General features: G+C 47.7%; 1 protein-coding gene across 2 annotated transcripts in view; it reads right to left on the reverse strand.

Annotated features, from left to right (window-relative positions):
- The window catches only part of LOC119443017 (voltage-dependent L-type calcium channel subunit beta-1-like), a 121,459-nt gene that overhangs the window by 87,271 nt on the left and 6,747 nt on the right, over positions 1-27,441 (reverse strand). For both annotated transcript variants that reach the window (XM_037708128.2, XM_037708131.2), the window contains one exon: positions 9,892-9,972. In XM_037708128.2, coding sequence (XP_037564056.1) covers positions 9,892-9,972 — 81 coding nt within the window. Of the gene's footprint in view, positions 1-9,891; positions 9,973-27,441 lie in introns of those variants that run through there.

A 27,441-nucleotide genomic window follows, 5' to 3' on the forward strand; every position in this document is an offset into this window, starting at 1 on the left:
CGCGAATGCTTTGCTATACTGCTGCTACTAAGCCTGCGATTCTGGTCCGAACGCAAAGACTGCGATTTTCAATTAAACTGACACGTCATTTCATTTATTTTTCCCATAAAATGGGAGAGGCCAAGAATAAAAGCCCCAAACAGGGCTTGAAATTTCATTAACCTGCCATTTCATTAAATCCACCATTTGTAGAACCGTAATGTCAAACTATATTCAGTAGCGTGCGGGGCTCCTCAGCTTCGATCTACACAGGCTAATATTGACTATATGGGCGACAATGTGCCTCACTCCAGTAAATAACACATACTAGACAGCTAGCCTCTCAATATGTTCTCACAATGTTATGCGCCAAAGCCAGTTTCTTAAAAGAAGGCCTGTCCCAACTCGGCGTACTAAGATGTTGAAAGTGTGCGCGTGCCAGGTGCATCAAAATTAGTTTGAAAATGAAAAAGGCCAACACCAAGAGAAGAAAAAAAAATGAAAAACGAAAATAGAATCCACTGAGACCGGAAAAGGCCAGAATCAGAATCGCAAATCTTCGCTGGAGTCTTTCGAGGTGACAGGTCATTCCAGACCGAGCCGGAGCCCGTTCGGCGCAGGCCAGCCGCTGACGTCAGTGGTGACGCCATCGATGCGTCGCGCCCGCGCCAGTTTGGACCCAAGCCAATTTACCAAATCCCCGGCGATTATTTGGTTTCCCTCTCCTTCGGGGCGCCGGCGCCACCTGGGAAGCAGCGGTCGAAACTGTCGAACCCGCTCTGGCTTCTGTGGAGCGGCGTGTCTGACGCGATACGGAACTCGTGTCGAAAACAGCATGGAAACAAAGTGCCGTTGGTACCGACAAAAAAAGAGAAACATGTTACGCGAAAAAAAAAATAATACACAGCGCAAAAGCGAGGTTCGCAAGAACATCGTTCCATGCTTCACAGTGCTGCCAGCCTCCAAAGCCAATTTTCCCCTAACTCTGATAATGTCTCTAAAATTCCCTAGATTTTCGCAAGTGGTTGTTCAGTTTGTCAATACGGTTTCTGTAAAGATAAATTCTTTTGTTATGCAAATAAACTGCAAATTTATGTTTAAATTTATTTCTAAGCACTCGATTTGAAATATTGCAATAAAAAATCACCAGCCCTTCCCCTGTCGAGAAAATGGGGCTTGCCATGTGTGTATCTGACCTTCGTGGTGGTTTTCTTTCTTTGTTTCTCTCTCTGTCTCTCTTTCTCTTTCTTTTTCTCTATTTCTCTCTCTCTCTTTTTTTTTTTTTTGTCCCTGGTATGTGCCATTAAGATTGGACCCTTTCTGCACGATCGCCAGGATCAGCCCACTTTTCAGCGTGACACCACCGCCGCCGCCGCCGCCGCCGCCGACACTTGTGAGCCTATAAAGCTTCGCTTAAAAGTTACTGGAATGAAGCTGAAATAATGTCGCAATGCTAGACTAAGAACAGTTAAACAAATTTATACTTTTCCCTACATGAAAAAATGTTTTACACGGAGCCTTTTTTAGAATTGTACGGGAGACTCAAATTTTACTTACCAGACAATACGCTGGAAGGTATCGGTGACCATCGAAATAAACGTATGCCGCAACACTATACAAACCAGTAAGTTCATTCACACCTACCTCGGAGCACGACAAGGCAGTAAGGCGGACAAGGGGTAACCGCCCATAGGCAGAGCAATCTTGAGAGAGCCTCAGTGGTGACGTGTTTGGGGGATTTTTCGAAATACGCAGTGGACATAAATATAGGCTGATGATGATGACGCTGGAAGGTCCGCTGGGCTAAAAGCCGTGAAATCGGCCTGACACGGCCCAGGTGGGCGCCCGGCCTGCTTTACAGAATGTAACAGTCAAATCAGTGTGCCACTTCACGACGCCAATGTAAAATATATGTGGAATAAGTTTTTTCTTTCGCGCCCTGTATTGGCGTAGCACCACCACGCTTACACGCTCACAGGTCATTTGCAGTGAAGCAGGCAGATACGCAGCCTATGTTCATTTCTTTCCTTAATGCGAAAAATCCCCCGAAACGCGTCACCACTGAGACTCTGTCAAGGTTGCTCTGCCTATGGGCGGTTCCCCCTTGTCCGCCTTACTGCCTTGTCGTGCTCGGAGGTAGGTATGAATTTGTCCCGCTTACACCTTACTGGCTTGTACAGTGTTGCGGCATACGTTTATTTCGCCGGTTACCGATCAAATTTTCTTTCAAAGCGGACAGAAATCCACAGCACAACGGCAAAAGCGCAATATCTGTGCTTCGTTAACCAGCCCAGGACATCCACACCCTGTTAGCTTGGCGCGATGCGTTCACAGCACTGCAGTACGTTCATAAGTCATACTTCGTATGATAATGTGAAGGTAATTCGCGGTTACTGAAATCAAAGCACGTGTTCACAGCAGCAGTTCCACGTACCGGTCGTTGTGGCGTCGCAGCAACGCTTCTCAGTGCGATAATTCCCCAAGTTTGGACAAAAGTCCCCCTGTTTCTCTAAACAATGCCCAGAATCTTTAGATCTAGGGAAATTTCCCTGGAATTGAGAGCACTGAATTGTTTTTATAGGGAATGATGAAGCCGGAATTGAAGTAACCAGAGCCACCACTTCGGTTACAGGTCTAAACTTCCGTCTGAACAACCACTTCAACGCGGGGTATCCGTATTAGGTTGAATTCGTTGAATTCCTCTAAACCGCGTCATTCCCTTTTCTTACAAGCGGACGTTCAAGGATACTTCTACTAGTAGCTGAGATATAATGGATCCTTTTGCTATATCCCAATGTCTGCTTTCGTTATAGGCGGCAAGACAGAATTGTGGTTGAAAGTATGCAAGAGAATTTATAAGTACTGAATATGACTAGCTAACTTTAGCGCTAGCAGTGGCAGGGACAAGGAGAGCTATAATACTTAACGGTTAAAAATATGGAGATGAAGCACATGACGATGACCCCAATGTGAGCCGCAGGAACGCCAACGTTAAACCTTTGCGGCGGCTTCTGCGAGTGAACCAGTCCTCGTTGACGGAGAGGCCCTTCAGCGCAGGCCTCTCCCGGAGGTGGGGGAGGCTGGGCGTGGCGTCTAATAAAACTGTTCTACTGCCACTTTCGATTCACGCAAGTTCTCGCTCACAGCATGACATCTTTTAAAGGGCAAGACTAAATTACATGTGCAATACCTAAAGACGTTTCACAATTTCGTTAACGCTTCGCCAAATTTCACAACTTGATACAGGACGATGCCGCGCTTACACTTTGTTTGACGTAGGAACACAAAAGCTACGAGCCCTGCGCCGGAAAAGCTTATAGAAAAAGGCTGGATCGATCGATAGATGCTATGACAGTCCCCTGTGAAACGGGGCGGTGGGTTGGGCCACCAAGCTCTTGTTCTTATTTTGCCTGATGTCTTACCTATCTTTAAAAACAGACACACATACGCGCAAAGAATTCCCGGCATCAAACTTTCTGAATAACTATTGGGAACTTTGTTTTAGTACGCCTCCGTTGTTTTTGGTTTCCCTACTTTTCTGCCAACAAAGCTCCAATCGCATTTTACTAATCTCTATTGCGGACATGTTTACTTTCACCCTGCTATCCCTGAAGCCAAGCGCTTCAAGGAGGCCAGAGGAGCAGATACCTTTCCATTCTAATAAAACATATTCCATCATTTCCCTAGCTTTACCGCAGCAATCCCATGCTTCTTCCTTGGCGTACTTCGCTTTATAACTACGCGTTATAAGGCATCCTGATCTCGCTTCGAAAAGTAGAGCTTCCGTTTGAGTTATCACAAATTGTTTCTTTCCTGATTTCGTTTTTACCTCTTAGGTAGTTCCTAATCGCAAGTTTCATTTCCATTGCCACCGTCCAGCAGATTGTCGCAGCCACTCTGACTTTGCGTTTGACGTTCTTTGTTGACATGTTGCTTACAATACCGGTTACATACTTGGTGGCAAGTTTTCTAGTTGTTTTCCTATATTGTGAGTCAATGTTTATCCTGTACAAATACTTGAACACTGCCGCAAGCCATTTACTTTCTTTCATATTCCTCAGTCGTTCTGTGACCGAACTTTACTCTGACCTTCCCTCCTAGAGCACTGCACAGGCTCGGGCTTACCCGAAAGCCCGAGCCCGGCCCGGCCCGTGGGCTGGGCCGGGCCGGGTAGAACAGTTTTTTCCCCGGCTCGGGCCGGGCTCGGGCACGGCGTGTGCTCTTTGACCCGGGCCCGGGCTGGGCTCGTGTTTTTTGACGCGGGCCCGGGCCGGGCTCGGGCTTTCTGGTGGTGTGCATGTAACGTGCAGAGAGTTATGTGCGTAGCGAGTAACGTGCAGCGTCTCAACTCTGAAAAACATTATTTTTCGGTCTCGGGCCGGGTTCGGGCCGGTCTTGAGTCGGGCTTGGGCCGGGCTCGGGCCTAAGGTAAAGGGTCTCGGGCCGGGTTCGGGCCGGTCTTGAGTCGGGCTTGGGCCGGGCTCGGGCCTAAGGTAAAGGGTGGCGGGCCGGGCCGGGCGGGTAACGTAGATTATTTCCGGGCCCGGGCCGGGCAGGGTCTCGCCATAAAAGTTTTGATCGGGCTCGGGCGGGCCGCACAACGTAAAAACGGGCCCGGGCCGGGCCCGGGCTGAAAAAATCGGCCCGTGCAGTTCTCTATTCCCTCCCTTCAAAACTTGTTCCGCCCATATCACCCTGCACAGCTTCATTTGTATTAGTCTTCCCGTGAACACTCAATGCTAGGCGTCCCACTGACCTTTGGTTGCCATCGAGTCCTGATGGTATCCTTGACCGCAAACAACTGCATTTCCAAATACAAGTCCTGGCACCATTACACCTTTCCACATACCCCGGAGCACCTCGTCCCTATTGTATCCCCACAGCACTCTGTGCTTCATTATGGCCACATTTATGTTCCCCTTTGCTATCGTTGTTCTTCCTGCGTTTCCATATATATTTCATGGCCCCGCACTGACGGAAAGTTTAACGTCACCACCTGGCGGCAACTTCTTGTGGCTGCCGCACATTTAGCTCGCTGTAGAACACAGAGAAATGGAGTAGCCGAGGTGGTGCTGTCTACTCGGTCTCTTCACAGCAACTGATTTATAACAGAACAGTGCATTACATTTGCCCTGCAGCGGCTAAATGCCATCGGCGCACCTTCATTTCCCGAAGAACGAGCTGCAGATCAGCGCTCGTCAACGCTGCTAATGATCAATAATTGTTCATGGGTAGATCAATATGCCGAGTGCGCCGTCGAAGGTTGTGTTTATAGTACGACTCATAAACATACCAGCCTTTCATCGTGCGCAAGTATCTCCTAGTCCATCTATGCGGCTTAGGGTGGCACTATAGTTAGTCTCAATAAAACATCGCCGAGTCAGGCCGAAGGCATCATGCAACTTTGATAGTGTATAAATACCCCCAGCAGCTCACTCAAGATCGGTTGTTACTACACATAATTGGGAACTCGGAACGTAGAAATAGCCTGAAAAAGCACGCGGTTCTCGAAAATTTTGCGTTTAGTCAATCCTAAAACATGCAAAACTTCATGTGGAACCACTGCATTCACGTTTCCAAAATCACTTAGACGAAGCATAAAACGTTCTTCAGTGCCCTTTAACTGACTACACCGCGTCGCATAAACTCTTGCAGTTCAGCGAGCAAGGTGTTTCTTTAGCCAATCAGGAACGAAAACTGGTTGCGCGGCGCCGCTAATCCATGCGTTATCGTTCCTTTCGACCCCTCTTGTGACCGGCGGAATTAGTCGCGGACAATGGAAGAGCAGTTCTTCTGATTGTCCTCCTTGATTGGCTGATGCACGGAGTTAGTGAGACGTAGCTAATACACGCGTAATCAAACTGGAACTATCATTAGTTAACCAGCTACGATTCTGCACGTCGTTTAATCCTACAATATATTCGGACCGGATCATGCTTTAAGAAGATTCCAAATCACATCGAATTCGAGAAAACGTGTTTATAAGGGGAACACGTAACTACGCTACCAAACAAAACTATTCGAATGGCCGAATGAACGGAAGGAAACCTGGACAATGCAGCATAACAACACAGGTGAAGTGCGTATACTGCACAGCTGGATGAGCACGGACAATAAAATCGGGCTTTCGAGAGACGAAGACAGGGTTGGGACGCAAGTAAGCAGCGACGAAAATGAAGCCTTGCGTGAAAGAACGCAAGGCGACTCGTGGCAGTGTGCACGAGTACGGATGCGGCCCAAATTGGTCGACGAGGCAGGTCCTCCATCACCTGAGATTAATCGTTTTCTTACAGCACCACTATATGTAATGATGTAGCGTCGGTACCCCGTCGTAGGGAAAAGCCCGCTGCTTGCGTAATGCACAAAACTCTGCGCCCACTAACAATCAGCGAAAGGCACTGAGTCGCGAGCAAACAAGAAAGCCGGGTGGCTTCAGAAAAGGCGCGCATTGCTCAATAGTGAGAACTGCGCACAGTGTTTCACGTAGATGCCACTCGGAGGGCAGTTGAGATCGTTCAGCTACCAGGTAAATCATGAAATCTTAGCCATGACAGAGGTTAAAGAAAGACCTCTCGCTTTTAATATTTCCTTATAGATTCAGCTTTGTGGTTTGCTTAAATCGCAGCGTTGCTTTGCCGCAGTTGATAGTTTTGTTTATCCCTCAACTTTCACTGCAAAATCTAAATAAATGTTTGGGGTCATCTGTTCTGACACTGACATCACCGGCAAAACTAATATTGAGATTCTGAGCGATGAAGGACACTATCGTCAGATGTCTGTTTATATGTACTTTGCGCGCACCCAGGAAGCCTGATGTCGTCAAATGCAAGAGGAGTAGCCTGAGTCAAGCAAATCCGAAGAAAGAGGACACGGACGGACGCAAAGGGGGCACCGGAAGCGATCTCCGGGGTCGGGTAACCATGCCTCCACAGCCGGCCGACCCGATCCGACCCCACCGACCGGACCCGACATGGTGTCAGGTTCATGGTGTTAAAATTTTCATCAACATTTGCCTAGGGACTACTTAGAATGGCTCTGTTTCCTGTTATGATCTCCTTCCTGTCAGCATGTGTGAGGCCTCTCTAGATCCCGTGGCCAAACCATGTGTGTTCCCCATTGGCCTTCGCTTGGTTGTAATATGTCAGCGACTTCAACAGTCCTTACGTGCTACTCCCTCCAAACTATTTTTCCTTGTTACTATATATAATAGTATCAGCATCAGTATTTCAGTAACTTAAGTTCTCTGCATGTACTTGGCGGACAAGTCCTTACTGCACGAACACCCAATCGCAGTTGAAACGGCTATGGGGCATTCGAGTCAACTTCCTTTCCATAATTATTTGAATTCCACGTGTAACAACGTCGACGTGATCTCTAAATGTCTGATAAAGAAAACCGAGAACGAAAACCATAACTGGGGTGTCATTTAACATCGACATGCGTCGTGGCGTCGCACAACAGTCTTGCAGATACGGTAGTAGCCCCCACTACCCAACAAACAGAACTTTTTAACGCGAAAGCGTTCCCGTGTCCCAGAAAATCCGGAGGCGGTGTCGGCGTAAACGCCAGTGTCCGTAGCGGAGAAAATCATCCCGAACCACCCCGACCACGCAAGCCCTCCGCACGGCGCAGAGGCGAACTAATTCGATTTCTCAAAGTAAAATATACGTCAGAAAAATCGTAAAGTACGACTTAACCGCAACCTACAGGCATGACAGCGTCGGATTGTAATTTGAATATACGAGAAAACATAATGCTGTTACGAGGAAACCCAAACACAAACCCCCTTTCCAGCATTTCTACCATACATACAGCGGCGCGTCCGGGTAGGTCACTTGCATAAACAACATCCAGATGGCGCTCGCCTCCTCGGCGGCAGCGTCAAACGGCAGAGACGAAGGTGGAAAAAAAAAAAAAAAGCTGCAGTTGCCGGGAAGCCTGACAAGCATTCAGGGATCTTTGAATGCTATCGCGTTCCACTATTAAAGGCGAAGCTTAAGCGTCCTCCAAATTTTTATGATAATCTGCACACCCTGTATCCCTAGCACTGTGTAATGATATTCCACTACTTCCTGTGTATCTTACGCGACATATTTCTCGCCCTCTCTACTTCCACATGCGCACATTTCCTGCACAATGCTCGTTTTTGATATGTAACACCATCTATATCCAACGCTCATAAGTGGGTCAGTAAGGCGTCGTAAATAAATAAACAAGCAAGCAAACAAACAAATAAAATGCTTCATTCTAGACAGATTATGCTGTCATATCTATAGCTATGAGACTAGCTATATAGTTTTGCGACCTGACACGCACGTATAAATCGGGCAGGCCACTCGGGGACCCAGGCTATCCGACCCTGCCACACGGAACACACGGGACACAACGCCCACACGTACAGCAGATGACGACGACGCGATGATGCCCTGTACTCGCGATACGATGGCGGCGGCGGCAGCAGCAGCAGCAGCAGCACCACTCTTCCCCCTTTTGCCGTCTGTGAGCGTTGCCAGAGCAACGAGTCCCCTCAGCCAGGCAAAGTCCCAACGTGGGATGCCAATAAAATTACCCCCACGACCGTTGGCGTGCCCACTTTGGGAGAGACAGAGCCGCCGCTGCCGGCCGCTTGTTTACAGCTGCCAGCCCGCCGGGAGTCTGGGAGACCACCGACAGGGCGGCGGTGGCGGCCAGCCGTTATACGCGCCGAAGGACGAGATGCAGCGCGTGCGCTTCGCTCCAGCGATTACGATGGCGCGCGCGTACGCGCGGATGGAGAAACGCCGTTCGGGACTCCGCATAAGCTGCCCGCGAACGCAACCAAAGTCCGTAGAACGACGGTAACAAAACATCGGGATAGCGCTGGTGTCGCCAAGTGAACAAGAATGGTCGCTATACACATATGCACTTGGTAAGCCAACCAAATCAAAGTCTCTAAACTCGGGCATTACACGGACTATCTGTCCTTGCGCGGTGCTTTGCACAACGCAGAGGCTCACAGCCCCTACCTGTACCGCGGAGCAGGCCTGTCCATCTTGTTTCTTCGCATGGCCAAGCGATTACGCGCGACTACTGAGCAGGGTTTGGACATTTTGTCAGGCCCAACGTCCCGTTCCCGTAGACGAAAGAAACAAAAACGCCTCAAGAACTATGTTTAATAGTTGATGCCGTTGGGCGAACTTTCGAAATAAAAAAAAAAAAAAAACGGCGTATAGGATGCGCGCCAAGGAGGAGCCGTTTACCCAAACTCGGTCAACACGCGGTACGCGAGACCGAAAATAAGGAACGTGTAAATAATGGTGTGAGCAATGGTATCAACCGCTTGAGCAGCTCGTGTACAACGTAATTACGGAATTACGAGTGAATCGGCTGGTTGAAACATATCGGAGGACTTCGCTAATGATAGAAAAAGTTAGAAGTGCGGAGACAGAAAACGTTTAAGCAGTTCGTACAGACTTCGTCGTCTATTTGGATGGGCCTGCACTACAAGCACAATGATTGCTGTCCTATACATATGCATCAGAGGTGTTGGCGTCAAGCAAGAAATAGTAAGATAGCAAGATGCAACGAAGCTAAATAATAAAAAAGGAAATCAACGGAGACAACGTTAAAGAAATGAAATGACTGAGCAATACAGTTGTGTATAGAGGCAGCAGTCGAAAAATAAATGCATCATGGCAGAACGTCGGTGCTTGAATGCGGCCACGATATGAATCGTGACAGCAAAAAACGAATAAAAGTAACGAGGCGAAAACTGAGGCAAGGTACGCAAAAAGCTCGCTAGAACAAAGCAACGAGAGTTTAGTGTTTAGGTAAGTGACATGCATCATCCAGACGCGCGTATGTCCGCAGACAGACATTAGTAGGAAAAGACAAAAAGAAGTCTAGTAAAATGAAAAAGATCACCGCACTCACCTGCCTGGCGAAGCTGTTCGAACTGTCTGAGAAGTTCCCGTCGGGGTGCCGGATGCGTTCGCGTCTTTTGTTGACAGATGCCTGTTGAGGAGAAAGGGGAAGAGAGTGTAACGACACAGTGAAAACGAGACAGAGTCTACGTGATAACTGCTAGAAAGATTTCTGCCAATTTCCATGTGTCATCACACCAGCTAAGCCCTGTGCTGTTGTCAATCGCGTTTTGATTTCATTGCTACCACTCTGTTACTCTAACGTACCTTCGGTTATCTAGCCTGCCCAACTACGATTCTTCCTCGTAATCTCAACTAGAACGTCACCTACAACCGTTTGTTTATGATCCATGCCTCCATTCTACTGTCTGTAAATTCGTTGCATCACTCGCTACGCGGTGCTGACCTCCTCCTCAAGCCTCTGTGTTATCTTCCAAGTTTCAGCTCAAAAGGTTAGCAATCGTAGAATGCAATGACTGCGCACTTTCCTGTTCAAGGATATCGGCTAGCTCCCTATCATGGACTTGAAAGGCTCTGTTATTGGCGCTCCAACTCACATTTGTTCATCTGCAAATGTACTTATCATTATCCAAGTCACCTGTGACCACTTGGCCTAGATAAGTGTTGTCTACTGCTTCTGGAGGCTGACTAGTAACGAATTTTCTTCTCCAGCCGGGCTATTGAAGATTACTTTAGTATTCTGCATATCAATACTCGCAGTCTAAGACTTTGCCGGTTGGGGATCTTCAATCATTTACTGTGGGTCATCTCGAACCTTGCTCAGGAAATGTCATCTGTGTACTGCAGGCAGCTGACATGTTCCCCATATATCTTCACACGTAACCATTCCCAGTCTAATAGCTTGAATAATTCTAAGCATTCAGTAAACTGGAGATATTGTGTCTCCTTGTCTGACTTCACGATCGGTATTTTTCTTCTTTTTGCAAAGACTTGTAGTAGAAGTAAAATCTCTGCAGATAGTTCGTGAGATTTTGGCTTGTGTTTTCTGTACCCTTGACTATGCAACACCTCCACGACCGCTGTTTATCTCTTCGAAGTCAGACGCCTTTTCGTAATCTATGAAGGTCATAAGGAGAGGTTAGTTATATTCTGTAGGGTTCTCATTTGATTGATGGCATGGATATGATCTGTTGTTGAATAACCCTTTTTAAAGACAATCTTCTCTCTAGGTTGACTGAAGTGTTGCCTTGATTTAATTCAATATTATCTTAGCGAATATTCTGCACAATAACGGTAGCAATCTAATAGGCATATAATTTCTCAAATCTTATGTCTCCGCTTTTATGGATTAGCATTTTGCCATTCTTCCAAGACTCACGTACACTTGATATCATGAGGCATTGCGTAAACAGTAGCAATACATTTTCTTTAATCACTGCCATTTTTTATCATATCAATTTTCATTTATCTTCCCCTGCCTCGTTTCCCCCTGTACCTATACCTTGCCAAGTCCTTCTATAACCTCACTCATCTATAGTTGCGCACGAAACTTCCATTTCTTGGTTTGCAATTACGCCAATCGTGATTACGTGGCTGCATGATCTGAATACTGTACAAGTACAAAAATCCTATGCTGCACTTATATAATAAACACTGCTCATGGCATTGCTTTTTTTATCTTTGACTGCGCACATTTTGGCATTGCAAGTGCGAAGTTTCCTTACTGCCTATTTTATGCTTCCTCCATTCTTCACTGCTTCCTGAACCTCTCCAACGTTATAATTTGAAATTACATTTATTCTAGTCTTTCTGATCAGTTTTGACAGTTCAGGCCATTTGAGTTGACCTGGCGTAGGGAAATTTTCATGTTCTGTCGTTTTACCTATAGGTCCTTTTTTTTTCGCGGGAGAGCTTGTCTACTGTCTTGATGGCTGGCGCTATTGGCTTGTCTTGGTGTCTGGCGCAGTATTTGGCCACTACCTCACTCACGAATATCGAATTCTCCCGATTACTTCCCCTGGTCGCAGCGAACGAATTTTACAAATTCGGCACAATGATATTTCCACGCGTCCTACAATGCTTTCCACACCGACATTTATACACACACGATCTAGTCTTCCGGATATCGTTTATAACATTACGAGCTGCCCTTCGTGTCTACGGATCGATAATCTTTTAGAGGGACACTCTGAACGACATTGTGACATGCTTTGCAACGAAGCTGCTATCTCGCAATTGTGCACTTTGTTTGATCAGAGAAGAGTACTTCACATGATCGCGATTGAGGAATCATTTTTCCACAGTTACATGCCAAACGCGCGTGATAAACGCCCGAAAGAAAAGTCACTGTACTGCAATATCCCGATTTCCGCAACTCGGTTCTCAGTTCGGACCCTTTAGCAATCATACGCGAAAAGCTGGGTATGAGCAGGTGCCTCAGAAGAGAAAAGGTAATAACTCTTTCACTAAAAGCAGTGCTTCTGCAGTTACCGCAAGGACAAGACCCGCATCCTTCATGTTTCTACTCACCATTACTGTTTCTCTTAAACTTTGTTATGGCCTCGGGTTCAGACTCCGACGTTGCGCACACCTCCGTAAAAGCCTTCGTTCACCGTTCTGCGACTATTTACTGAACCGGGAACATTTCATACATGAAACGTCCATCGAGCTTTAACGCAATTGGTCACCAGGGTACAAAAGCAGGGTAGGATCCAGGAGAGCCACGAAGAAAAGGACGTGGAGGGGGTGGCAGGACTTTCCCTCTGGATCCACCAGTGGAACGAAGAGGCCTTTTGAACAACTTGACCAACGCAAACTACATTGTCAAAAACCCCGGCTCTGAGTACCAAGCAGGACCATGGGACTTACGGTGCCCTCCCTGCATGTCGGCAGAGATTGATAACACGCGATAAGATAGAAATAAATGGGAACGCGTCGCCGCATTTCCGCCGACGCCTATGTTTTGAGCCTGCCCCACGTTTATGAAATGGCTACGCGCGGATGCCATGTCGTAGGCTTGTGAAATTACACATTCATCCCTAGGATGCCACGTTCCTGTTTTATGCTTATTGTACAGTTAAGGACCGGTTAGCGCTGGGACGAAAAAGCTAAAGCTGACATTACTCCACGTCGGTTCGCACGCAATTTCTCTGTTTTAGCTCCAGCCATATTTTTTTTTTTTTTTCACGGTATATCGTACGCAGCCTGTTGAATCACCCTTGGCGCTGAGCAGAAAAAGAAGAAAAAAAAACGAGCGCTTTGGTTCCTCTCCCCATTTATAATTTCCGACACCTTCTTAGTGTGCTTGCACGTTAACGAGCCAACCCTGGTAATTCCGTTGCGATAGGCGACCAGGAAATGTTATGTTTGCCTAGCCGCTTCTATCCCCGAGCTGGTGCGCTCTAACCTGCTACAGAGCGCAAGGGAAACGGAAGGGGGAATCCAAGGAGGCATGAAGGATGATGATGACAATAATATTGGTACGATGATGCAATAACGTAAACCAAGCAGCATATTTAAACCCACGAGGCTAGTCCTGTGTCGTGTAAAAATTTTGTGGGTTGGTCATTTTTGGTCATGCGGTCATTTTAGTATATCTCGGGTGAGGTCAATCACCACAAATAAAGCCCTCCGAGAATGGCCTCGCGTCGATGTTTGTTAGATAAGAGGCAAAAGTCCGTCGCTCCTGTGTGAATGTCGGGCAGACGCAAAATATGTGCGTTAGCGTCTCCGGTACACGCGGCAGCGGTCGCAATCAAGGCTGGTCTCACGGCTGATGAGGTGTGCACAGCGCCGAGTGAATGGCCATGCCAAGTTTAGAATAAAATAATACTGTAAGTCACTGGTGATGTCATGCTTTGCCATGAGCAATGCCAGTGGAGACACGCAATTCTGCAGCGAAAGCTTTCCCTACAAAGCGCGCCATGGCAGGCGTCGAAAAGTCAAACGACTGTGGAATTCTGGTGAAGAGCCTGCCCTCGTTGGGACGTCGTCAGGCGAAAACTCACCACAGTGAAAGGTTTTGCGATTCCAGACCCTATCAGATATCCCGCACGTCCATTCCAGCTTACACGGAAGCCGGGTTAGTATCTCTTTATGCCCCGACACTGCGCTACTTCGCAACGGCGCCCATCGATCATTTTGTTCGACACCACTGTCATTTATGCATCCCAAAAGAGGTTCCGGTGCTATCAAGCTTCCGGTTCCGCCACCGTATATCATTTCAATTCGTGTCGTCTGTCACGAAGTTGCAAGTCATTGAACTAGAACGAAAGAGCTGCTATGCTCGACTCCAATACTTTTATAATACTTTTATTTTTGTCATTTTCCTTCTTTTTATTTCACTTATAACATATACACGCATTTTGGCAAAAAAAGGGAAATATAAAATTAGAACTTCGACATTCAAAGTCACGGTTCAACCCCTTCCTTCCGGCAACCGAGCAGTGGCTACAGTGTGCAGCTGCGCAAGAGGAAAGAGCAATGCTCGCCAACATGTAAATCAGGCAATCCTGGTGGAAATCAGGAATGTTTCGTGATTCCTATTAACAATGAAGGAACACTGAGCTTTATGTCTCAGGGAAGCATCGAAGAGCTTCGGGCAAGGTTGTGCTGCATGCCCCAATTTCGACTCCAGCCGCAAACACGGCTCAAAGTTGGAAATTTAACCAGTGCAAACAAACGAGCGAGCAAGAACACATATGCACAGGTCCAGTGCTGACCAACGTCTTCCCTACACCTGGGCCTGTGTATATGTGTTCTTTCCCGCTCGTTTTTTGCGCTGGTTAAATTTTCAGTATGTCCCACCAAATGCCCAAATTGAAGCGCCCCTAAAAATTTGGCTATGCCCGAAAGGGAGTTATTGTTAGTCGTCGCTATGTCAAAGTCACTGTCGGCGCGCTCATTTTGCTCCTCGTACGACGCATGGGAACGGGCAGGAACATTTGTCTGGTGTAGGGCAGACGTGTTAACATGAACATTACCCACGTCTGCCCTACACCAGACAAATGCTCCTGGCCATTCCCATGCGTAGAGGCAAGCAAAACACGTTTAAGTCAATGCAAGACGATGGACGAAAGGGCTATTAAAGCGGCAGCTATCGCTGTGGATGAGCTGCGGACTGCGCGCGACTGATGTTTACTTTTTAGCACCTCGTTTTCCTTAACGTACACCCATATCTCAGCTCAAGAACGTTTTGCAATCCGCTTTCATGTCAGTCCCTGCAGTGCCGAAGACACATTAAAACCCACGATCCTGTGCTGAGCAGCATCTGGCAGGTAATAGGAGCTAGTAATAAGGACAGGAACCGCACCGGTCCAATCCATTACAACATCAAGTCGGGCAAGCTGGTCGTACCTCTAGACTAGGAATAGCGGCGCGTTAAGACAGAGACAATATATGTACAAGTCTCAGGGCGTTTGTCCCGTCAGTCTCTTAAACCCTCTCTTAATACTAGCCACATTGTTCTATAACGATGACCTCAAGCTCAGCACTAGGGCGCACATGTAGCCAACTAGCAACACCGCAGTGATTTGTGCACCGATAAGAGAAACAATACAAGAAAGCTCAACTTCCTTGTAGCCCAAGCGTAGTCAAGAAGAATCCAGCCTGGAGCACACACTGCACTCGCACGCGCGACCTTTACGTAGTCTACTCGTCAAGGCATTGAGGCTACTGCCTTTCCTTGCTTTCATGCTTGCTCGCTTTCGCAAATTCCATGTGCCGCGAACTCCTGCAAGCGCGTGTACTCTAAACAGAGGCGGATGCCACACAGCGCTGCACATTGTTTGCAGCAACGACTGCACGCACACGCGCGTCTGAACGCATGAGTCACAGCAAGCACGCGGCGCCGCTGTTCGCTCCTCGTGGCGCAACGAGAAGTATACGCTATACACGTGCGACGTCAATTGGCTGCAGTTTCTCAAGGCGACGCGTACCGAGCGCTTCTCACGACCGTGTCATTGCACTGAAGTGTGGCAGAAAAATTAGAAAAGAAAACGGAGGAGGGAGGGTGGCGAGGGAGAGACCGCGTAGAGACAGCGAAGTGAGGCTGGCGTATAAAACAAACCGATGAATTCCGGGCGGAGCGAGACTCGACAACAGCTGTTGGCCGTGCAAACGTGCACCTGCGCGCGCGGAGGCACGTGTGTGTGTGCGCCTGTAGTATCATTGCGCTTCTGACGCGAAGAAAGAAAGAAAGAAAGAAAGAAAGAAGGAAAGAAAGAAAGAAAGAAACGACGGCCTCGAGACGCGCGGGTACAAGGACAGCCTCTTCCTCCCTCCTACCATTCCCCACTTTTGGCATCGCCTCGATTTGGATCTTCTTTCTTCATTCTGGGATTTTACGCGCCAAAACCAGTTCTGATTATGAGGCACGCCGTAGTGGAGGGCTCCGGATTAATTTTGACCACCTGGGGTTCTTTAACGTGCACTACAACGCAAGCACACCGGGCGTTTTTGCATTTCGCCTCCATCGAAATGCGGCCGCCGCAGCCGGGATTCGATCCCGCGATCGATTTGATCATTATTTTTCATTGTGATCACTTACTACATGCGGATACAATGCATGAATTCGTATAGGTCCACTGTATGAGGTCAATAAGTGTACTACTGCCCAGAGAGCTCATATCGAAGTTCATGTATGTTAGAGCTTGTAACTGATATTTTGCACAGGTAAGAGAAAATACGTAATGCAGAGAAAAAAAATAGTACGATCACCAATACGCTGAACTGAAAATGGTGAGGCACAAAACACACATATAGAATCAAGTTTTACCCGTGACCGGAGCGATTTCTTAAAAAACCTAGGAATAAAGCAGTTTTATGTAACTGATAAGCTATTCCAGATTCTAGGAAATGCATTCATCAACTTCCCTTTGTTTGAGCGTACCATGGCAAGTATCGAGTTCTTTTGAAGAGCAATGTTCGAATTGATTAGTTCTGTTTACTCAGTAATATATGACACGCTGCCACCCTTAACAAAATGATTCACCGCAATGGCAACAGTCGATGAGGCAAGGTTAAAGGAAAGCTTTTTTTTTTTCTTTTCATCTGAAGATAGGAGAGAGACAGAAGTTTAATATGAGCTATACGTTAATATTATACCCAATCAATTAAAATGTAAGTAACGTCATGGAGTGATAGTAATGATCCGCCTTTAGAAATGCAATGCCAAATACACTTTTGTTACCCATAAAGATTTATTGTCTGTGACGCTCGACTTCAAATCTGAGCAGTGATCAACCGGCGTAACGAGCAAAGTTTATCCAGAGCAGTATTTCAATGCTGCTTCGCACAAATAAATCACAAATTGGTCATAAATCATAAATCCCAAATGGTCATAAATTTCGCCTAATTAAAGGTTAATACATGCATTAAATTGTGTTGAAAACCAGCAAGCGGAGCCGACGTACAGAACGTCGTCTTTATATGACACTTGCAAAAAAAAAAAAAAAAAAATTGGAGGGCGCTTAAGCTTCGCCTTTAAGAGTAGAAAGCGATAGCGTTATCGGGACCCGTTCGCATCGCATCGTCAAGAATGTAAGAATATACCGCATGTCATATAGCCAGGCGTGGCATACATGTCACGCTCAAAGGTCAGCAGACGCTACCTTCTCGAATTCCTGGAGCGAGGGATTAAGTACGCTTACGTCAAAAAAGCAGCCCAGCTCCCAATATACCGAAGCGGGTATATCAAATCTTAAACTCACGCAAACGTGTACGTTGATCCATAAAGTGAATCATGAGTTTTAGTCAAACATATTTATAAGGAACTTCGCGCCAGAGATGTCAATGCGCCGTTTCATTGCAAACGAGCACTGTACATAGCGATTGCAATAGCTAAAGATATATATATATATATATATATATATATATATATATATATATATATATATATATATATCCAACGTAAATCTTGGCATCTATGTGAAGCGAAGCTTTCGTGAAGCGGTTAATCGAATGCTATGAATTTGCCCATTTCAGTCATGCGTATTTTGCGTTGTTACGAACGGCCAGCGGGGGCAGCCGCCCTCAACTCTCACCCTGCTTTCCTGCGACGAATCACCTCGAGGAGATCAAAATACTTCCCACGGGAAAGACCAGCGGCGACACCATGGCGAGACACGTTTCGACGAATACGTGGTTGCTGGATGCCACTGGGACCAAGAAACTCTTGGGAAAGTGCGTTCTACGCCGTTTCGTTATGGCCGCTGCTAGCCGCTGTTGCGAAGTCCGAAGTCCGAGCGGACACGAAGGTTCCATGGATGGTGCCGTGCCAAGTGCCGGGAGAAGGAGAAGTCCACAGAAATCAGAAAAGGGTTTTATATACAATGTACATATTTTCCACGAAGGGCTCCATGATTCTTGGAGCCGTCTACATGCTAACGTCTTCACATGTCCTAGCGCTTACATCTCCGAGCGTCCACACAACACTCAAGCTGCACTTTTTATCAGTTCTTTCACTCGTCGAGGGATTTCACTATGGCTCTTCTCGGTCATTCACAGTCGTCGACCGTTCACAAAATCCCGCCCATCATATGGCACCGTTCCGCCGGGCTCCGCCTGCAATGTTGCGCGATTGCCCCCGCATACCGGGCAACGGGTGGCACCTTGGGAACCAAACGTTGAAGCTGTTCCCACGAAACTGCTTGACGTTGGCACCTTGGAAAAATCAGTGACCTCTCCGTGACGGTCAGCTTGACAATCAGGAGACTGGCCTTCGCGGAAGCTACCGCCGAGCCCCGTCGTAGTCCGAGCGGGTGCATGTGCTTCACGGAAACACACCAAGAGCGACGTTGCCGTTTTAGCGACGCATGAGGCCGATTTCTTATTGCAGCCTGGGGTCTAATTGCTCCTCCATTAGTCCCGGGTGACGGTGACGCTCCGCGGCCTCGAGAAACGATGAAGCGTGAACAGCACTCAACAGCTGACGTCTGTCGGTGAGGCATTCTTTGTCTCGAAGGACCGCCAGGCACAACACCACCATAGCTGTTCCACAGACGAAGCATCTCAGGAGATTGGGTCAAACGTGACACCTCCCGTCTACCAGCGTCCCCTCCGTTCTCTGTGACAGTGAGCCGTGTGCGCCCGAGGCTACTTTTCTAAGTGTGTTCGGGGAACAAAGGCGTCGGAATGTTTATGCGTCCCCTCAGCCTCAAGGCGGAGCCTTCGGCCACTTTGGACGCTCCGGTTGGAGGAAGGTGCGCCCGCAGGTTTCCCTGGCCTAGGGATTCTAGGGAGGACAGGAGGCATTTAAGCGGACGTTTGCGGCTCATCTGAAGTGCTCTACCCTCTGTTCTGACATGTAGCTGAGTGCTCTCCCCTCTGCTCTGACATGTAGCTGAGTGCTGTCCCTTGTGCTCTGACATGTAGATAGTGCTCTCCCAGAACGATGCAGTCTGCTCATGGGTAGTAGCGCAGTTATACTATGATGTACTGCGCTCCGTACCGCGGCCAGTACGATGATGATCCCCTTGTTGTGTAAATAAGTTTGCCTATCCTATGTAAATAAACCCCCTGTTCCGTGTGCCATACCTCTGGACCTCGTGCTCATAACTAACGAAGCAACTCTCGTCAAGTCTGCTCGGACGACGGCGTGGGCCCGCTAAGCCACCGTGTGACGCCCCGGTAGCGGAGGCCAGCCACCCGTTACGAGACGCACCGGTGGCGTAGGCTGGAAAGAGCGACCCTCAGTTTGACGCCAGACTCCGAGACCACGACTCCCGAATCCACAAAGGAAGCTGGCGCGCGCGCATGTGCTCTCGCGCATCCGTGCTATAGGCAATCATCTCAAAGAGCTAATTGGCGTTCGCACGATAGAAATATGCGTGCAATTGTGGCCTAATGGTTAGAGCATCGGACCGAGGTTCGATCCCGCCACCGGTCACTTAATTATTGCTGAGCTTTTCGGCAAGACAGCAGCAGCGACACTCGATCAGCCGCGGTCAGGAAAGTGCAGGAAGGTTCGCAAAGAAAGTCTCACTTTAAAAAGTGCAGTACAACGAGTAGCTGGCAATCACGTCACCTTCAACGTTACATACTATAGGGCGGTGGTCAGAAAAGCAAGGGGGCATCTGTGCAGGATACAGAGAAGACAAAAACTGGGCTGCAGTTGAGCGTGCACTGAGTAGTGCTCGATAAACACGATCACAAGCCAAACTGCAACCACGGGATATAGAGCAAAATGCGCTAGCTGCCTCGAGGAATGGCTAGGAGTACTGGCACGCTCTCACTTTTATAATAAAAAAAGATATGCGACGTGACGCACACGCCAGTTGTCTCAAAGTGCTAGCTACACAGGCGAGAGAGTGACAGGATTATTATTCACGCAGTCCATGCATGCGTCTGTGGGATAATAGGTAGACCATCCAGCAACGTGTGTTACCGGTCTTCTGTCTTTTTGTAGCGTTAGCTACACTGGCCTAGCCAAGCCCGTTTCGCGCGGCACATCAAGAACCGTGCTGCGCGTGCGCAAGGATCAGTGATGTCACACGGCTTGCGCACCGGAGCCACCGGAGCCGGCACCTCTCGCGCACTCCGCCGCCGCCGCGCGCGACTCACCGCCGCCGGTCTGCGCATTCCAGAGGAGTGACGTCGTAGCCGTGGTAGACGCACTGGCGCCGGCGCGCTCTCGCTGTGCAGTGGCCGTCTGACACTGCGCTGGAGCCGCTGCGCTTCTGACTGGCGTTTGCCAGTGTGGTATAGCCATGGAGAAGGAGAGCGCAAATGCTGCTCAACAGCGCAGAAGAACGGAGAAGCTTGACTCATCGGATCCCGAAGTAGTTGCCTGGCAATAAGCGGTTGAGCGTAGGAGACAACCAGGAAAGCTAAGAATAATCAGCTGAACCTTTGCTAACGCTACGTATATCCTGGCATAGCCGAGATAAGCCACTGCAACGTTTTTTTTTTTTCGCTCTTCGGTTGATGGTAATGGATGATGTGCGGGTGGACGCATGCGTGAGTTTTCCTATTTATATGGTGTTTGCAAGCAATAAACTTTTAGTCGCGATTCAGCACTCGTGTTTCGCCTTTCTTCTTTGTCCCCGTTGATTCGTTCGCGCTGTAAGTAATAATGCAGATGTACCGACTCGCCCAGCTAGCTACCGTACTACAGAAGAGTAGGAACAACAGCATCCCTACTGCGAGCTGTAGGCCTGAAACGTCGGCAACTACAGCCTGCCCACGGGAGTACTGGAAACGCGGTTTGCTGCAGTTTGGGCTATACAGCCAGAAGCCACACGTTACGCAGGTTGCAACGGAGTTGCACGTGAAATTTCGGCACACGAAAGAGCGCAATATTTATGCAAGAATTAAACAGCATTAAGTTTCAAAGAGAGAATAGTGAACTTCCACCTGTTAGTTGTAACGCCGCTGTGATGTTGACAAAGATCAGGCGAACTTATTTGTTTTCCGGTCGAGACCGCTGTGAGAAACTAACGCTTTATCGAAGTAATTATACCGTATATTTACGGGCCGAATATAAATAATAATCGCGCACACTCCCTATACTGCCGATAATTCAACAATAACTGTCACGACACACGGAAATATGTGAACACGATGGAAAGTAGCGCGAACAATTAGGAAAAGGAAGGGCGAGAGCAAATTTTTGCGCTACTTCCCATCATGTGTACGCACCAACTAGCCCAGCAAAGCATCTTGCTCGAAGTTAGTTTCATGGTCGTTGCATAAAATGTGCGCGTCCTATGATGGCACCGCCCGCAGAGCCCTTTCTGAGAATTTGCTGCATTCTTTAAAAGCCCAGAGATCGTAAACTATATAACACAAAACGGTAACTAGCAATTATCAACATGTTGCTCGGGATATATATCACTGTGCAAACTCGCAAGTTATTGCATGATAACACGAGAAACCTAAACACGAATAATGTGTCGAATAAACAGTCATCCAAAAATTAAGGAAGAAATTTCATGAGCGAAGCTGTATGATGATGATGATAGCAGAAAGTTGGTTGCTGGGACAAAAACAAATAAAGTCAGCCAAGTTCTTGAAAAATTGCGAAGGAAAAGAAACTCGCTGAATAGATAAAATTGACTTTCTATTCGGCGCGTAGTAGACAGCAATAATTGCACACTGTCCAAGTAAAACTAGACAAGGTCGAGAAGAACGTTAACGAGGACATTTTCTCATCCTTTTCTAGTTTACACGCTGTGAATTTTCATCATGGATCACCAACTAGCACGGTCGCATACTTTGCCAAGTAAAATGTCATTAATGCATCAGAATGACTACCAAGACGGGAAAGAACCCTAGAAGCTAAATCCTTCGCATTTAAACTTACACAAGCCGCCCCCTAAAGCTCTAGCTTGTACATTTCGCTCATTTTAGAAAATAAAAACGATGTAGCGCATTTTAACAAAGGTTAGTATTGTCTTGCGATGTCCACTACAGTCTAAGTGCTTCTCTCAAGTCTCCAGCTGCACTCTTCATACGCCAGCATTGTACTTTCCTGTAGCATCACGAAGTTCATATTTGACCCGTTCTTCTCTATACTTCGCCTGCCAAATGCGAAATGCCACTAACGAATTCAACGAAATGATAGAAGGAAGCCGCAGATAAGCGCAATAAATGAGACGCGTTGTTCATAAGGCGAAGCTTATTGAATCAACCGTTTAAAATTGCGACAGGGAGAGGGCTTCTTCTGCGTGGCGCAAAACTTTTCAGACGCGAGAGAGATCAGGCACAGCTCTGCTTTGCACTTTCGTCGTTATTCTTGATCTATTAATAGAATGTGAAGTTTTACGCAGTGCAGAATATATTAAAAAAATGTCAGCTCGCCGTCTTCGCTGACTAAACATTCTGGCATTTCTGAGCGCCAAAAGAACAATTTATAATTTAAGCGAAGGTGCCGGTCTAAGGGATAGCATATCTTAAGAGACGGAACTTCGAACATTTTGATCGCCGGGATCACCTACATCCTGCCACAAGATGCAAATGCGAGACGATACGCGATGATAAGCCAAAAGTCGCGCAGCATGAAAGGTGATGATGCAATTGAACATTCTTGTCCTCTCAAGGAATGCGGTTGCTAAGGCGCGTACATATAGCAGCCTGGAGTACCTCAACGTGCGCCTAAAGTGGTGCATCATACTTTTTTTTTTCGATCCGCCCCCATCAGAATGAGGTGGAATCGAATCAAAACGTGCTGCGCGCTAATCAGACGCCTTCGGCAAGCTGAACCAAAGCTTCGCAAAGCCCAGTTTGAAAGGAAAGCGAAGCGGCGGTGTCGCATGCAGCCACATGCCCGAGCACAGGAGTGGCTGACGGCCGCACACTTAAAAAAGCCGGCAGATCCCACGCCCTGTGGGAATCGATGTTATGCGAAGCAGTGTGCGGGGAGCATATCATGAGAGCAAGAAGACTTAAGCGGCTGTTTCATGACATACATGACACGCATGTCATGACATTCATGTCATGAGTACTGAGGAGTCCCTTTAGCTAGGCCTAAGAGACCTTAAGGCGAAAGCCTTAGTCATGCTCATGACTATGACTTCGACCATCAATGTTCAGCCTTTTCCTTCACTTAGTACCACATCCGAACCCATTACATTGGTTTTTAAGTGTTAATCTTTTTTCGCTGAGTCATTGTCATTGTTGCTGAGTCATGCTCATGACTATGACATTTACCATCATCCCTTAGTGTTTCCTTCACTTAGTACCCACGTCAGAACCCATTTCAGTGGTTTTTGAGTGTTACTGTTTTGTCGCTGAGTCATTGTCATTTTTGCTGAGTCATGCTCATGACTATGACTTCTACCACCATCATTTAGTGTTTCCTTCCCTTAGTACCCATGTCCAAACCCATTCCAGTGGTTTTTGAGTTAATGTTTTTTTTCGCTGGGTCATTGTCATTTTAGGTGGATGTTTCATGAATTACATGACACGCATGTCATGAAATTCATGTCATGACCTATCATTTATGTTCTTCATACACTATCATACACTCTGCCAATTTTGGTACCTACCAAGTTAACGAAACGACCATGAGAGCACGAAGACGTAGGAAGCTGTTTCATGACCTACATGAGACACATCTCATGATATTCATGTCATGACCTATCATTTATGTTCGTCATACACTCTTGTCATACTATGCCAATTTTGGTAAATACCAAGTTAACGCTTCGGCCATGAGAGCACCAACACGTCGGCGGCTAGATAGATACTGTCAAAGTGGCCAATGTGCGCCAAGAAATGCTTCGCATTTAAAATGAGCAACGAATAGCCGCTCGTAAAAAACGCTAACCAGCACCTCGTCTCTTTCGCACGATTCTCGAAGACCGACACGTTGTAAGTATTATATCACAGCACGTAGGCCGTGCATCATACACGGGCACCGAGATGTACGCAGTTTCGAATGCGCGGCCAGGATCCACGGTGCGCTGTGAAAACCTCGGCTGCTCGCCGATGCACAATTCGAAGTTAATTACGGTAAGAGGAATGAAATGCCGAAACAGGCGCTTATATAGGATCATATACAAGCAGGAAATGTCCACAGAAAGTACTACTCTGCACACCTACACTAAATTAATCCGGACAAAATATACTTCATTACATTAGCCTATACATTGCTAACTTCGTAACGGGAAAGACTTATGCAGGCAGCAGAGCTGCTGACTGATAGCTACGATAAAGCGGTCAATAATTCTACGACGAATAATGTTCTGCAGCTACCGAGTATACAGGCGGGCAGAAAATATATTACGGGACCTGCGAGAGCGTGGCAGATGAGGAAGCGAGCGCCTGGTTCCGAGGCATGGCATTGCGCGTCCGTTCGTGCTCGTGTATAGCTGTCAACACGGCCACTTCTAGCCAGCCTGCTGTCGGAATCGCAATGAGTGCATGCAAAAGGTTAAGCCACAAGAGCGGTGTTTGTTTCAGCCGTTGTCACGTGCGACAATGAACCGTATACACTCCGCCGGCCGAAGCAGCCATCGTTCTCTGTTAACCTTTTGCACGAACGGACGCACAATGGCATGTCTCGACATCACGCGCTTGCTTCGTAAAAGGGCGCAAGAATACAGTTTCCCGCGCACTCCAACATCCCGTAATATTTAGTCCCCGCCAGTACATGCCACTAAAGGAGCGCAGCCTCAAATATGTATCACCGTAAAAAAAAAATATTATACTGTAAATGACGGGAATATCTTGACATGCTCTATATACTTCTAAGCATTTGACCGCCAAAGAAAACGGCAGGCCGTCATTTTGTAAGGCGTACGCCACAACGTACTACACACAGTAGCCAATCGAATCGCGTTATCACGAGCAATTTTTCTTTTCTGTGGCATTCGTCGGTCTCTCCTTGTTCACGACGATAGAAACGACTCAAATATGTGCAACACAGCAATCCCTCGCACTCTATAGGCCTCGATCCTCACTTCCCAACACCCAATATTCCTATATTCCTATTATATATTATTCCAATATACTTCTACTATATCCCTGCTGTTAGCCATGAAGCACATCAAGAACGTGATGGGTGAGCGGGCACTCTTCGATGAGCTCCAGACGACCAGACGCTGGAATACAAAAGTCGATCTCTCTCTCCGCCTCAAGCAAAAGGCAAAAAAAAAAAAAGGCGCTTGAAAAAAAAATGTCACAGTTTCGCCCTAAGGGCGAAGCAATGAATGCGATAGCAACACAGCAATGTCATACGAAGTAAGGTGAGCGGCTTTGGTAGCAATATGAATTGTAGTAAACATGAGCTGATTAAGTAAGCAGGTGTGCTGCGGCGTAAATAGACCGACATGAAGAGAGACTCGATGACCACGAGAAGGCGCGTGTGAAACGTTGGTGTTCATGAGAAGCGCTTCCCGTGGGCAGCGCGTGCGAAGGGACACACCTGTAGCGCTGCACTGCCGATCCGGGCAGCATTGCGTGTGTAGCGTGCGTTGGAAAATGTGGCCCGACTATTACGAACTGAATGAACAAGCGTGGTATGAGCGCGCACAAACACGAAGAGATCACACTGAATGACAGCAGACAACGACTGTCAAAACGCTGGCAGCAAGCATACGCCGCAGTGGGCGAAGGTACGTGCGGTCTATCGCTTCAACGGAAACTGAGCGGCGAATGCACTTAAAGGTCAGAGCCGTGTGGAGATAAGAGACGGTGCGAGCGAGCGACGAGCGCGGTTGTTGGCAGAGAAGTGCGCCCCCCCCCCCCCCCCCTTCTTGCTCCCTCCGGCGCTGGCTTCCTGCTTCCTTGCTTGCGCGTGGGAGATTGAGTGCGTTCGCTCTCCGTGATAGCGCGCGTCTCCGCACGCTTCCTCTCGGGCATACGGCGCGCGGCGAAGATTTTATCTATAGGGAACCTCACGGCGACGGCGACGGCGACGACGACGACGACGCCGACGGCAGAAATCCGGTTCAAGTGTCCATATAATTGCTATCGCAATAAAAAGAAAAACGCAGCACATACCGTTTCGCGCTCATCAGAGACGATAGCACCGCCGAGCTAATGCCTCGGCCCTCGTTTTCGGAGCGTTCTTGCAGCCCGTACAATGGTGGATCGTATAGTGCAGCCGTACACGGGGCGCATGCGACGCGCTTTCTCCGCGGATTCGCAGAGGAATCTCGACCACGGTGGAGCGGCAGCCCTGAAGCCACTCATCTCTTTAGCGAAGCCCACCCGCCCGCTGCATTGTTGACCGCATCAGAAAAGATACCGAGACACGTACGCACAATCGCAGCGCGAGGGACTGCAGCGGCAGTCGCGTTCGATCAGCGCGCGGTAGTGGCTGCGCGTTTTCGGTTGGTGCAAGACTGCGCAGTTTCTTTCCAGCCACAGACCGAGTGGCTTAATGGAAGACCTACTGCGCACAACATAAGGGAAGACCTATAGTGCGCCATACTCGGCATCATGCGTCTTGGCGACGGCAGTGCTATAGTAGGGGAGGAATGGAGAATACCGCTTTTATGGCGAGATTTCCTGGCGGAAAAGAACAAGAAAATAAAAAAACTGTCGCTGGACTACTGTTTGAATGGGGACGCAAAGGAAGACCTCGACTACGCCGCGAAGCTCAATTCATCACCTCTGTTCACTATTGACAAATTAAAATGTTTGCGAGTGATCAGCGAAATTTACTATTTACGAAATTCCCGCCGAAAAATTCGTTGGGCCTGATAACAGGTTTTCTTGTTCACATACCTCTTTTTTTTATAATTGAGCCTTTTAGAAATCGTGAAAAATCAAGTTCGCGAATAGAAATCATTCCCATTATGTGGCAACGGTCAAAGCCACATTGAGGTTTTAATTAGGGACTTGCGAACAGCTCAGAAGGCTGAAGTTGAAGTTAAACGCCTAAACAACCGGGATAGAAACAATTCTCTTGATGTTGCCGTCCTTTTATGGCGTCAGCTACCTTGTTATACTCTGGAAAGCTATAGGACTTTACCAGCCTCATTACTGAATGCGGCTAACGACGTGGTTCTCTGCCCTGATGATATCAATGTGACTAAAACAAAATCGAATGCAGGTTTCAGAATCAAAACATTTAGAGCTAATGGGCCCCCGGAAGCTGCGTCTGACACAGCTGCGCCGAATATCGCGCAAGGGTGACAGTTTCTAGGTTAAT

This window comes from Dermacentor silvarum, chromosome 2 (genome assembly GCF_013339745.2).
Source record: "Dermacentor silvarum isolate Dsil-2018 chromosome 2, BIME_Dsil_1.4, whole genome shotgun sequence".
NCBI lineage: Eukaryota > Metazoa > Arthropoda > Arachnida > Ixodida > Ixodidae > Dermacentor > Dermacentor silvarum.